Here is a 13400-nt window from a genome sequence, read left to right as displayed (position 1 = left end):
ACACACACACACACACACATATAGATATAGATATATATACACACACACACATATATAGATATAGGTATATATATACACACACACACACTATACATAAACACATACAGGCTTATCAAAAGAGCAGCTGAATCAAGCGCTGTGTAAGAGACAGTGTTGTGTCTTTGTGACACTGCTGTGGACACAAGGGACATCATGTCACTACAGACACGGCAATGAAGCTCAACTCGCAGCTACTGGACAGCAAATCCACAGCACAGACGCCATTTCTCTACAGTGACGTCAGCAGGATCCGCACGTCACTCCGCCTCAAAACCAGCCAGTCAGAGCGCAGCGCTGTTTCAGCTCCAGCCAATCCGCTCGCTGCCAGCTGGACTGAAGCCCCGCCTCCAGTAGCACTTACAATTAACCCATATTCTGTACGAGTTTGTCTTTTCATTCAATTACGTTACTGGACAAAATATCACAATATTGAGGTAAATAGAGGTTTTTAAGTTTATTAAAAAAAACATACATCGTTTTCCAATAATGAGAAAGTTATTAACGTGTTGATTTCCTAAATGAACGAAGGTGTTTCACTCGGTCAGAAACCCGTGAGGCTGCAGAGCTGAACTAATAACTGAATTAATAAGAGACACTTATTTTACAACATATATATAGAAGCGCAGGAGCCACAGAGCGACATCATCATAATAATAACGATTTTCTCATGAATGTCCCGTTTCAGTCTCAACAGGAGGCAGAATCACAAGGTCTCTGTTTCTATCCCAGGTCCGGAAGAAAGGATAGATCTTGTCTCCCTCAGGGAAGCGCATGTCAGTGAAGGTGTAGATATGAGCCCTGGACTCCACTGTGTAAAAGGAGACCCGTCTCTCCTCAATGTCCACACACACCCCCAGCATCCTGGGACACGGAGTCTGAGGGAGGCGGGTCCGAGGGTCAGTGAGAGCAGAGAGAGAAGAGGAGACACAGTCCAGACACCAGTATCCCTGCTGGGGAGTGAAGCTGATCCCTCCTCTCCTGTTTGCAGACTCTCTGGTGACTCCTATTGTCCACCATCCATTCACCTCCAGCACCCAGTAGTGTCTCCCTGAGGTGAAGCTCTCTCTGCTCACGACACAGGACCAGAAATCAAATCTCTGCTGATTGTCAGTGAGATCCTGTCCGTCTCCCCGTCTCACTCTCTTCCCATCCTCAGACAGGGTCAGGTAACGGTGTGCTGTATCAGGATCCAGAGTCACATCAGCTGTGGGAAAACAAGAGGAAACACTGGGATCAGAAAGACCTTTAGCTTGTGACGTGTCACCTCTAGTGTTCAAGTGTTTAACATTTAGTTCATCACATTTTCTGCAAATGTCCTTAGGCAGCCATTTTCTCCTGCAAACCTGCAAACAAACCTCCTCTCCTTTGTGCCGTTTTTCTACATCCGAGCGTCAATGCAGAGATGTAAGTATCCGATTGAGTTAATGATTCATTCAGGATGATCCATGATTTCGACATGTAACTGTGTGTTTCATGTTCACAGTGAATGTATCTGTGCAGTTCATGCGGTTTCCTCTGTTCAGAGCCGGTTAACTGGCCGCTGCTGGTGTGAATATAATGTCGTCTCTACACGTCCAGCTCCTCCTAATGTGTGTAACAGAAACGTGTATTGATGGTGTGAAGCACAGATAATAACACAGACACAGTCCTGTCTCGTCAGGTGAGTCGCGGTGTCTCTGTGTTTTTAACACGTCGCTGCTGCTCCTCAGGCGGATCTGAGCGGCTGCTTTACAAACAGCGACGCGGCGCTCAAACCGGCGGAGCCGAGGCTTCAGTTACTGTTATTAACGAACTGAATGCGCTTTCCTCTGTATGTAAGCAGCGCTGGTGCAGATCGTGGTGTAAATATATATGTTTATTGACAGACCACGGTCACTTGACAGTAACTGACGAGGATAATGAATACACATCCATGCATGTGATGCGACTCCTGTTGACTTTAGCTGACGAGCTGGTTTATCTGCAGCCACATGCTAACGAGGTCCTGACCCTCTTTCACAGTGCAGGCCATTGAGCAAGACAACACCATCAGACCAACCATCACCACACAGCCCAGTGCTGACGAGCAAACAGGGCTTGTGTTCATCATTGTGGAAATACTATTCACTCGTCCTTTCAAAAGTGTCTAAAGTTTCCTCCCTCTCTCTCCTCTATGAGCTCTACTCTGCAATAGGAAATAATAATACAAGACAATATAGTTTCCAGAGATAAATGACAGACAGGGTGTCCACAAAACAACTGGACACATTCAGTCCTTAATAATGGTGGAATAATTATATTAATTTCAGTGAAAGTTAATAATAGTTATAAAGATGTAAAATCAAAGGTCATCTCTTTTTATTCCCCCCGGCCACAAGTTCAACCCCCTCCTCTGTACATTTATATTGCACTGAAGTGAAGAGGATACAGTCACTTCTGTATTGATTTGATTCATATGGACTGAGTATCGAAATTAAATACCATGAACTGCACACTTAACTTGGGACTGCAATGCTGTCCTGAATCTACAACTGAAGAAGCACGATCTTTAGATAAGCCATCGTGTTTGTGGTTAAGTTTATTCAGAGATGTGTGTTATATATTTAGTACGTTGCCTTTATTAGCACATATCCCAGTCAACGTGTATAGCCTCTAAACAAACAGAAATAATGAAACGAGCATTTCTTACTATTGTGATGTCCCAGTCAGTGAACAGAGTCTGACACACAACGACTTGCTATTTAAAGGAACTGAATGTATTGTAGCTTCAGGTGAAATAAAACGTATTGACATCAAAACATGCATCCATCTGCGCAGATCACTGAGCCGCTTCCCAAACCTGAACCCGAGTCCATCGGCTCAGCACAGCAGCTGCTGGACACACTGACACACTTGCATTGTACCTGCATTACAACTAGCACCGCTTGTTTCTCTTCTACTAAACATATCAGTCTTTACTTTTTCATTTCATTAAATTAATTAACCCAAGATGAATGTAAAATTCAGAGATAAAGGCTTTCAGTTAACTGCATACAATACAGATGCAGATGCAGATATAATGACTTATTTATTGATTTTAATCATGAGCCAGACCTGTTTTAACAGTTATCCTGTGAGTCTCTGAAGGCTGGAATAAAAATGTTTGTTGTGGTTTGTTTTTTTATAACAGAGAGAAGTACAGGTACATCAATTTATACTGCATGGGTTGACTTAGACATGGATTTCAAGGGAGGCGTTTCCATTTGAAAGTGTTTACTGGAGATTTGGTGATTTTTTTTCCTGAAACAAGAGGGCAGCGTAATGTGGTTGATATACTTACTGGCAGTAGGGAGGCCGATAGATTTCCGGGGACACCCACCACCCCAAGAACTACCCTGGTGTTGCCCCTGGCTCATGTATCACAGGTAAATACCCCACCGCACACTCACTGTGCACACAGCAGGAATAATATTGATATACAAATGCTTTTTTTAGTTAAACAATCCACTGTGTCCCTGTGTGATCAGTCCCACGTGTGACACCCCATGGGGAGCAGTTGATGACTGTAGTATTTGCAGATGAAGTGCCTCCCTATGCTCCCCTTCAATCATCTCTGAAGAAATGCCTGCCGCGCACCTGTCAGCCTGAGCAGGTTCATCACCTGTGTCTCATCAGACAACAGTATAAGGGTAGCGCACCCCTGAGGATCAGGGCGTTGTATTTGAGGGGAAGTGCAAGAGGGTGTAAGGAGTGCTTAACCACAGCACTGAGGAGAGCAGAGAAGTGATGGCTTCTGGATAATGACACAGCTTTAGACTTGAGACCCTGATCTGTGAATTGACCCGCACCTGACAACAACGACACTTACTCATAATGACCCTGCCTGAAAACGACTGAGTTGTCTACCCCCCTGGATTGCTTGCTTTGGATGAAGTCAGGGAACCGAGAAGTTGCCCGATCGCAGACAGGGAACAAGAAGAACTGAAGTGCACAGACCGCACGTGCATCTCCCTGTTCTGGGGAAAGCCCTCTAATTCAGTTCTTCCAGAGTCCCCTGTGTAAAAGCCGGACACAGTGGGCGGAGAGAGAGTCTTGTATTCCGGCGGTGTCCGGGCATAACCAAACCAAACCAAACCAAACGGGGTCCTCCGGGCAGATTAAGGTAGGGACGCCAGTCCTCCTTCTGTATGGTTATTTCGCCCCCCCCATTAAATAGACAGAGCACAGCTGCCGCTGATGTCACAGTCGCCTCGGTGCTCATTGCCCGCAGCCGTGAGTCCGCAGGCTGTTTGCGAGGGAGCGACAATACAGCTGCGGCACATGAGCACCTCATCAGCGGCGTCAGCAGCAGCCGTGCCGTGACAGACAGCGTCCAGTCACGCCCTAGTTAATTCCCCACCATAATTAACAATATCATTGTTAAATCGACGTTCTAATGTCTCAAACACCAGTCAATATCCGTCTCCCAAAACCTCACAACATAACTGTCATGGTTTTAAGCCATCGCCCTCTATCTCCACTAGAGGCCGCTGTCTTCCCTGTCTGTCCTTTCCCCTTATTGTTCTCTTTTCACCTATCAATCACCCAATTAACATTGCTCCACACCCTTGTGCACTTCTGCTCCTGTCCTCCGTTTCCATTGGCTCTGCACCTTTCTTCCCTGTTCCTGCTCCTTGTCTTAAACCCCTCACTGCCCTCACACGGGGCGAAGTCTCGTCAGCACAGCTTACGACGCTGAGTCCTGTTTCCGCCCCTCTGATCACGACTCTGCCTTGCCTCTCTTGCCCTGATCTGCCGGTACCCGACCCACGCCTTCCCGACGATCCCTCGATCCAGCATTGCACCTGGGTCCTCTGTTCCCGAGCCCCCGAGGCACACGTGACAATAACACTTACCCCAGACTCTGTGAAGACCTGAAAATATGAGAAGACAATCCATTACACTCTCAGACATCAGTGACAATGACAGCTTTAATATCCTACCATGCTGTCCTCCCAATCTGGATTTCATACAAAAGCAGAAACTGAGGAGAAACCTAATTTTCCTTGTTTAGGAACCAGAAATACTGTATGTTTACTAACTTCAGTTCTAACTTTGTTTTAAAAAAGTACTAAAGTTAATTTTAAACTCTTTACATAAAACATTGTTAGATGTTATATAGTTCACTATAGTTCTCTGTAAGAAAAGACTAGAGTGATGCCCTTTTCAGAAGCTGTAGTACAATAGTTAAGAGAGTAATTACAGAAAACAATTCCACCATTTATTAAGTTACTTACCCTTGAACAGCCACATTTTCTCTTTCTCTGCAAACAGACACAAGGAGTGGAATCAATAACTCAATACAGCGATTTCATGTTCAGCACAGAAAGTGATTTTAATTGATTAATTGGGGAGTTATTTAGAGAATTGTATTCCCCTTTAGAAAACCATTTGTTACCCGAGAATGTGCACTGTGTAATAATAATGTGTGCTTGTGTGACGGGCTGCGGCGCCCCTGTGTTAGAGGCACAATTATGAGTGCCGCCGAGTTGATGATTGATTGATTGATTGACAGGTATGTGTTTTTTGTCCTTCACCTCAAGGCACGGTCAATCGATCTGTTGGCTCCCAGACAAACCACACCACTGCACAATGTGAGTGAGGGGCTCCACTGGGTTTGGTCACAGCAGCACACACTTGTTGGCTGTCCTGCTTTATGTGGATATGCTTTGTATTTGTTTATTACAACCACTGTTCTATGTTTCTTTGGTTTTGTGTTTAAAGGGCAGGAATCCTGATTTTATTGACAATAAATCTGTGGTTTCACCATAAAATTGTCCTGTTACTGCCTCTTTGGAACCCACCTTGACTACCATCCACATCATGTATGTGTATTGTTTTTCATACTCCTGATATATTGTCCTTATACTGTATGTTTTTTGGTTGGTACAGGTATGGGATATTCTGGGTACTCATTGGGTTTTAATATACCAGGGTATTTTTAATACTCGAGAACCTTTATAAATGTGTGAAATAACAGTAAGGTATTTGTAAACATGTCTCTAGCAGTGGGAAGCACCTGGGTGTAAAGGGTTACTGAAGAACTGCATGCTTTCCCTGTGTGTCTATGTAATACGAGGAGGGCCTTACTGTGTTACTGCGCCATAGTTCAACTCCGAAGAACAGGGTTTGACAAGAAACAGTTTTTACGATCTGTTTTGGGTTAATATATCATATGAAGCCCTATCATTCACCCTACACGTGTCTGGATTATTTCCGACTCTTCAATTACCGTAACTCTCCAACAACAACAAAATCACAATTTGCCCCCAGATGATCATGAGAAACACTCCTCCACTGTCACAGATCAAAAATGGTCGGAGGAGACTGGGGCTTCTACAGTGTGGGATTTTCATCAGTGATGGCAAAGACAACTGTTCAGGGGTGACAGTGGTTCTGCCTGGAAGTGGTTCTGTCTGTCACTCAATTAACATGTTCCAGCAAACCTCAGCTTGAGAAGATGCTGCCCTGTAATCAACAGCTCTCAATACACTGACTGGACTATGGTCCACTGGGAAAATGTGAGATGTCGTATGATTGCATGATGCAGTACCAGGCAGCGTGGCGAACGACCGCCCCGTGAAGCTTCGGCACTCCCTGAATCCAGGTGGGGTGATTTACCCGGAGTCCAATTACCTGCTCGCCTCCTCGATAAAATAAAGACATTTGAGACTTCTCCTTGTGGAGAGGCAGGAGGACAGCCGGGGAGATGAGCTGGAGAGTTTTGTTACAAGTGTTAAGAGAAGGATTGGATTTGATCAAACGGAACTGTGCATTGAACTGACGATGGCTTTGGTTTGTGGACAAAACTTGGTTGCTGTGCTTGTGTTTATAATCATTAGTATAAAGAGGGACTTGTTATATGTTTAGTTTAGACTCAATTAAGAGTTAGGTTTTGCTCTGGTTTGTAGTTTGATTGAAGCACCGTCTGTATTTTAAATAAATCACCACGTTTGCACTCATTTCACTTACAGTTTCCTGAGCCCCGCCTTACAGAGCCCCGACAGTGTGGACACAACCCCTTACACTGTCACAATTGTTTTCTAAACAAGTTCAAACACATGAACACTGATCACTCACTATCCATCCATCTCCACTGGATCATCAGAAGAGCAGCTGCTGCCACAGTGAGAGCGGCCATTAGGAATAAAGACACCATCCACCCAGAGGGGTCAGGGAAGAAGTCCCCTGGAGAACAGAACAGCAGCATTAACCCACAGGAACTGACACTCAGCTCCTCAGACACTGGCCTGATCCCTACTGATGAAGCCACACAGCACTGGGACGAGATGGATTCTAATGAACCTGTAAATCCAGTTTACAAACCCAAACACACAATTCAAAAATAGATCTTAGTCTATTAATAGACCAATTGAAGATAAATCAGATTAATAAAGCAGTTTAGGTAACAGTGTAAGAAAAGCCAGCATCTTTCACTGTATATTGTGATACAGAAACTTGAGCAACTTCAACCATGACAGCTGTCCATCTAATACTCACTGGCTATGTGGAGTTGGGCTTCCCAGTTTGCTTCAGGTACTGTATTTCTGATCAGGCAGGTAAAGACATTGGACTCCTGTCTGACTGTGATGAAGCTGCTGACAGTGAGACGCCTCTCACTGTCTCTCTGCTTTGTGGTTTTGGACAGTGATGTGACGTCGTGTCCGTCCCTGTCTGTCCAGATCACTGCAGGTTCATTGTACCAGCCCCCTGACCTGCACTCCAGCCAGGTCTGACCTCCTTCAGAGTGGAGGGACACTGAGGACTGGCCTGTCAACAGTTGACATATTTAACAAACATTTAAAATATATGTCTTGTATCAATCTCACATAGGTCATTCAACATTTTATGAAAAGTGTTTCAGTGTCTTTCAAAGAAGACAAAACCACAACATTACAAGAAAACATGTACAGATAATAGTATAATTACACATTTAAAACCAATACTATTTAATACTAACAGAAAATATTGGACCTGCTCAACTGTTGAAGATTATATTCTGATACAGTACTAATGAACTAAATCATGAAATGAGGTTAGAAATTTAAAAAGATCAATCTGTGACAGCAAACAATGAACCGTCTGGAGAAGAGCAGTAGGTGGGGCTTGAGGGAAATGGGAAAAACACTGTGGTATCAGGTGGTGTTATACACTCACCTAAAGGATTATTAGGAACACCATACTAATACTGTGTTTGACCCCCTTTCGCCTTCAGAACTGCCTTAATTCTACGTGGCATTGATTCAACAAGGTGCTGAAAGCATTCTTTAGAAATGTTGGCCCATATTGATAGGATAGCATCTTGCAGTTGATGGAGATTTGTGGGATGCACATCCAGGGCACGAAGCTCCCGTTCCACCACATCCCAAAGATGCTCTATTGGGTTGAGATCTGGTGACTGTGGGGGCCAGTTTAGTACAGTGAACTCATTGTCATGTTCAAGAAACCAATCTGAAATGATTCGACCTTTGTGACATGGTGCATTATCCTGCTGGAAGTAGCCATCAGAGGATGGGTACATGGTGGTCATAAAGGGATGGACATGGTCAGAAACAATGCTCAGGTAGGCCGTGGCATTTAAACGATGCCCAATTGGCACTAAGGGGCCTAAAGTGTGCCAAGAAAACATCCCCCACACCATTACACCACCACCAGCAGCCTGCACAGTGGTAACAAGGCATGATGGATCCATGTTCTCATTCTGTTTACGCCAAATTCTGACTCTACCATCTGAATGTCTCAACAGAAATCGAGACTCATCAGACCAGGCAACATTTTTCCAGTCTTCAACTGTCCAATTTTGGTGAGCTTGTGCAAATTGTAGCCTCTTTTTCCTATTTGTAGTGGAGATGAGTGGTACCCGGTGGGGTCTTCTGCTGTTGTAGCCCATCCGCCTCAAGGTTGTACGTGTTGTGGCTTCACAAATGCTTTGCTGCATACCTCGGTTGTAACGAGTGGTTATTTCAGTCAAAGTTGCTCTTCAATCAGCTTGAATCAGTCGGCCCATTCTCCTCTGACCTCTAGCATCAACAAGGCATTTTCGCCCACAGGACTGCCGCATACTGGATGTTTTTCCCTTTTCACACCATTCTTTGTAAACCCTAGAAATGGTTGTGCGTGAAAATCCCAGTAACTGAGCAGATTGTGAAATACTCAGACCGGCCCGTCTGGCACCAACAACCATGCCACGCTCAAAATTGCTTAAATCACCTTTCTTTCCCATTCAGACATTCAGTTTGGAGTTCAGGAGATTGTCTTGACCAGGACCACACCCCTAAATGCATTGAAGCAACTGCCATGTGATTGGTTGGTTAGATAATTGCATTAATGAGAAATTGAACAGGTGTTCCTAATAATCCTTTAGGTGAGTGTATGAGGAAAATCAAAATTTTAATTAGAGGTCAACATGCTTTTTAAGTTATTTGGGGGAAATTATGTTTTGAAATTGTTAACTTATGAAGATATCATAATACAAAAATAAACACGAGGGCTAGAACTCAAATGGACACTTTTATAAAAGCTGCTCTATTACAGTGAGCATGAGCACAGACACTGGTCTGCTCTGTGCCAGCTGTGCCAGCTGCAGTGCTCTGGCCCCCGACTGCAATGCTCTGTCACCGACTACAGCCCATTCCCAGGAGAGTCCTGTGAGCTGCTGTGGCTTCAGTCCCAGTGTAGTCAGACACCAGACTGCAGTGTGTGGAGACGCCATAGACAGCAACAGCAGCTGCACACACATCCTGCTCAGAGCTGCTATGAAGTGCACAAGCAGACCAGTACAGTGTTGTCTGCACAGTATTATACCAGTTGTTTGTCAGTGAGATAATGTCATCAGTGACTCATAAGGACTAGTGCTGACAAAACAAAAGAAACTAGAAAAGCTGCTGCTGTGCATGATGATCCTAATAACTGTGATAAACCACTCACCTCTGACAACCACATCAATAAGAGCCTCTTCATACGAGTCTGCAGACTCGACCAGACACTTGTACAGTCCATCATCAGAGCTGCGCACATCCTTCAGTCTCAGAGACACGTTGCCTTTCCTGAACTCCTCTGGGAAAAGCTCAGCCCTGCCCTTGTAGGACGGGATCTGCTTGTCGAAGTCATACCGGCTGTACCAGAAGAGACAGACAGGGGCTGAGTGGTCCTCTCTGAACCACCTGATCTCCATGCCCTCAGCACTGATGTTGGGTGAGAGGTAACAGGGCAGAACAGTGTCTTCTCCAGGGTGAACAGCAATGGGGTAACGTGGACCAAGAACCTCAAACCTCTCTGGAGAGACAATAACACACAGTTGGCTCAAGTGATATCACTATGAAACAGGAGCAGTAATGGCTGTATCTGCTGTAGTAAGTACTATACTACATCACATGGTACTATAGAATACAACAGTGCACTGCAGTATGTGTGTAGTATTATGTAGAATACTGTAGTACATAATACAGTACATCATATTTATGTACAATTCTACAGAAGAATATAGGAAGTAATATATATTAGTATTGTATTATATGGGACATATGAATGGCTGACATTAGCCATCATTAACCAGCCAACATGAAGCTAAAGCAGGAGCTGAGAACTGACACTGGGGAGTGGAGCTGAGACACAAATAAATGACGTATATTAATTCTGCCTTAATTTAAGCACCGTACCTTAGAGTAACTCAGCTATTAATTAGCGATGTTGGCTACGTTAACAATGACTGTCACGTTTCTTAATTTCCCAATGAATCAGGTAATATATTGTTAATGTTTTTTTTTGTCATAGAAGCCCAAGTCCAATCAACGTCTATGGATCAGAACTTCACGTGTCTTGAGGGGAAGCTGCGCAGTCACACCTTTCTGAAAAACACAGGCTTTCCCACACTACTGCATTGCTGTGTCTGCTCTCACTGGTCCGAGCTGTGGGACCAGTATTTATTAAATATATATATATTATATATATATTATATATATAATTGTGGAAAAAAAAACAAGATTTAAGTTAAATGTGTGAAAAAGACACTGGTGTGAGCTGTGCAGTGGATGTGTCTCTGGTGCAGAAGCTGAAGCTGAGCTGCGCTGGGCTGCTGTGCTGTGTTGAAGCCCTGCTGTTGAGTGTCTGAGCTCAGTTCATTATGGAGAATAAAAGTGTCCTCACTGTACCTGATCCTGACACTGAGGTCTGCTGGAGCAGCAGGACAATCACACAGAGCCACTCTGATCGGTCAGACTTCATCCCTGGGACAGACAGACAGACAGACAGACTCGCAGGCCAATCCCAGCTGGAGAGCAGTGTCTCAGAGCCCAGGTGAGGAAGAACTGAGGAACAGCAAAGTGTAACATTAGAAACTGTGTGTACTGCACTGAATAACCACAATAAACAGCTATTATGATTGGGAGATACAGCCATTGCACTCGTGTCTGTGCACACATGCGGCCTGTTACTGATTTTCACAAATTATTCTTATGATTCAGAAGTAAAAGGTTGTGAAATAATTCCCAAATGTTCTTCTTTACGTGAACATGTAACACTATATTTTAACTAGATTATATTTGGGGAGATCCAGCTCTTCATTTATCTCAACTATCAGACGTCAGTCTCTTCACCGCCGCGCTTTCCTGTCCTGAGTCTGCGCTGCACGAGTGAACTGTTCAATAGAGACCTTTTATTGATCTTTACTGATATTACACAAGATTACACAGTATTACACTGTGCACACATTTCTTCAGCTGTAAATGCTGCCATTTTAGACCAGAGACGCGTATGTATTCAATGTGTCCGACATTAATACCAGCAAGACGACACGCAGCAGCAATGGCGCCCGGAAATCAACTTCAGTCTCGGTGGTAAAACAGGAAGCAGCGGATTGTATTTTTAAAGGCGTTGCCTAAACTTTCACAAAGTGTGAGAATAAGCACAGAAAGACAGAAAGACAGTTTGGACAGAAGAAGTGAAGCTGAGAGTCACCTGTGCACAGGAGCGTGACGTCACAGAGGCGGTCGGGCGGCTGTGTGTCTGTAATCCAGTACCGAGACAAGGAGCAGCTGAAGCGCAGATTCACTCAGTAATGGCGCCGCAGCTGCGCACACAGGCAGCACTTCTCCTTCACTGTCTCTGTCTCTCTCTCTGTGTCTGTAATCCAGTACCGAGACAAGGAGGAGCTGAAGCGCAGATTCACTCAGTAATGGCGCCGCAGCTGCGCACACAGGCAGCACTTCTCCTTCACTGTCTCTGTCTCTCTCTCTGTGTCTGTAATCCAGTACCGAGACAAGGAGGAGCTGAAGCGCAGATTCACTCAGTAATGGCGCCGCAGCTGCGCACACAGGCAGCACTTCTCCTTCACTGTCTCTGTCTCTCTCTCTGTGTCTGTAATCCAGTACCGAGACAAGGAGGAGCTGAAGCGCAGATTCACTCAGTAATGGCGCCGCAGCTGCGCACACAGGCAGCACTTCTCCTTCACTGTCTCTGTCTCTCTCTCTGTGTCTGTAATCCAGTACCGAGACAAGGAGGAGCTGAAGCGCAGATTCACTCAGTAATGGCGCCGCAGCTGCGCACACAGGCAGCACTTCTCCTTCACTGTCTCTGTCTCTCTCTCTGTGTCTGTCAGTCACTGCAGTGTGTGACCCTGTCCTTCTCTCCTCTCCTCTCCTCTCTGCTTGTTCTTCACAGAAATCTGCTGCTCTGTCATGAACACAAACACAAGCCGGAGTCTCAGTGCTGACGGGTTATTTCTCGGCTCTGAAGAGCAGCACTTCTCCTTCACTTTCACTTTCTTTGCTTCGTTGTTTTTTCGTTACGAGTTTTGGCGCTGTTCTGTCGTGGGGGCGGGGCCTGGAGGGAGGCGTGGATCCTGGCTGTCCATTGGTCCAGCAGGTTTGAGTGACGGTCTTCCTGACCCAATCAGTGAGCAGGCGAGCTGCTCTGCGCTGGGTTTGGCGGGTCTGGGGTGATTTGTGTGGGATGGGAATCGATTGTCAACTCATTGAACATCCTGTGTGTTCATAGCCCTGCAGCCAAAAGCTGGAAAAGCCCCCACCTGGATCCCACCAAGACATGTGGAGGCCCTAGGCAACATTTATGCTGGAGGCCCCCGTCTTGATTGGTTCCCAAACTTTCTCGGTGGCAGGTCGCCCCCCACCTCCCCAAAGATGAATATAATTTTAAACTTGTTTTCATTTCACTTTTCATAATTTTATTTGTCCATTTAAATTGGAATCTCTCTATGCATGAACCTATTCTTATTCCATCTAGTACGGATGAGCTTGAATCAACAGTTACAGAAGATACAGTAACGCTCTCTTTCCATTTTATACAATTTTACTAGTTATGTAATATATATATTTATTATTATTATTTTTTTTTCTTGGCAGACCTCC

The 13400-nt window shown here is 44.9% G+C and overlaps 1 protein-coding gene across 5 annotated transcripts in view; it reads right to left on the bottom strand.

Annotated features, from left to right (window-relative positions):
* Window positions 1-12826, bottom strand: part of LOC136767847 (butyrophilin subfamily 1 member A1) — a 37126-nt gene extending 24300 nt beyond the window's left edge. Inside the window, exons 1-8 of one of the 5 annotated variants that reach the window (XM_066721883.1) lie at window positions 11992-12824; window positions 11187-11342; window positions 9964-10311; window positions 7537-7806; window positions 7117-7224; window positions 5274-5300; window positions 4893-4910; window positions 475-1243 (exon numbers count right to left, since the gene is read on the bottom strand). In XM_066721883.1, coding sequence (XP_066577980.1) covers window positions 705-1243; window positions 4893-4910; window positions 5274-5300; window positions 7117-7224; window positions 7537-7806; window positions 9964-10311; window positions 11187-11259 — 1383 coding nt within the window. In that variant the 5' untranslated portion in view covers window positions 11260-11342; window positions 11992-12824 and the 3' untranslated portion in view covers window positions 475-704. The other 4 variants (XM_066721886.1, XM_066721888.1, XM_066721884.1 and 1 more) reach the window with 4 other exon arrangements.
* Window positions 12827-13400: the final 574 nt, after the last annotated feature.

Source organism: Amia ocellicauda, chromosome 14 (genome assembly GCF_036373705.1).
Source record: "Amia ocellicauda isolate fAmiCal2 chromosome 14, fAmiCal2.hap1, whole genome shotgun sequence".
NCBI classification, from domain to species: Eukaryota; Metazoa; Chordata; class Actinopteri; order Amiiformes; family Amiidae; genus Amia; species Amia ocellicauda.
Note: the sequence above shows the minus strand (reverse complement) of the source record. Positions and strands in the feature narration are given on the sequence as shown.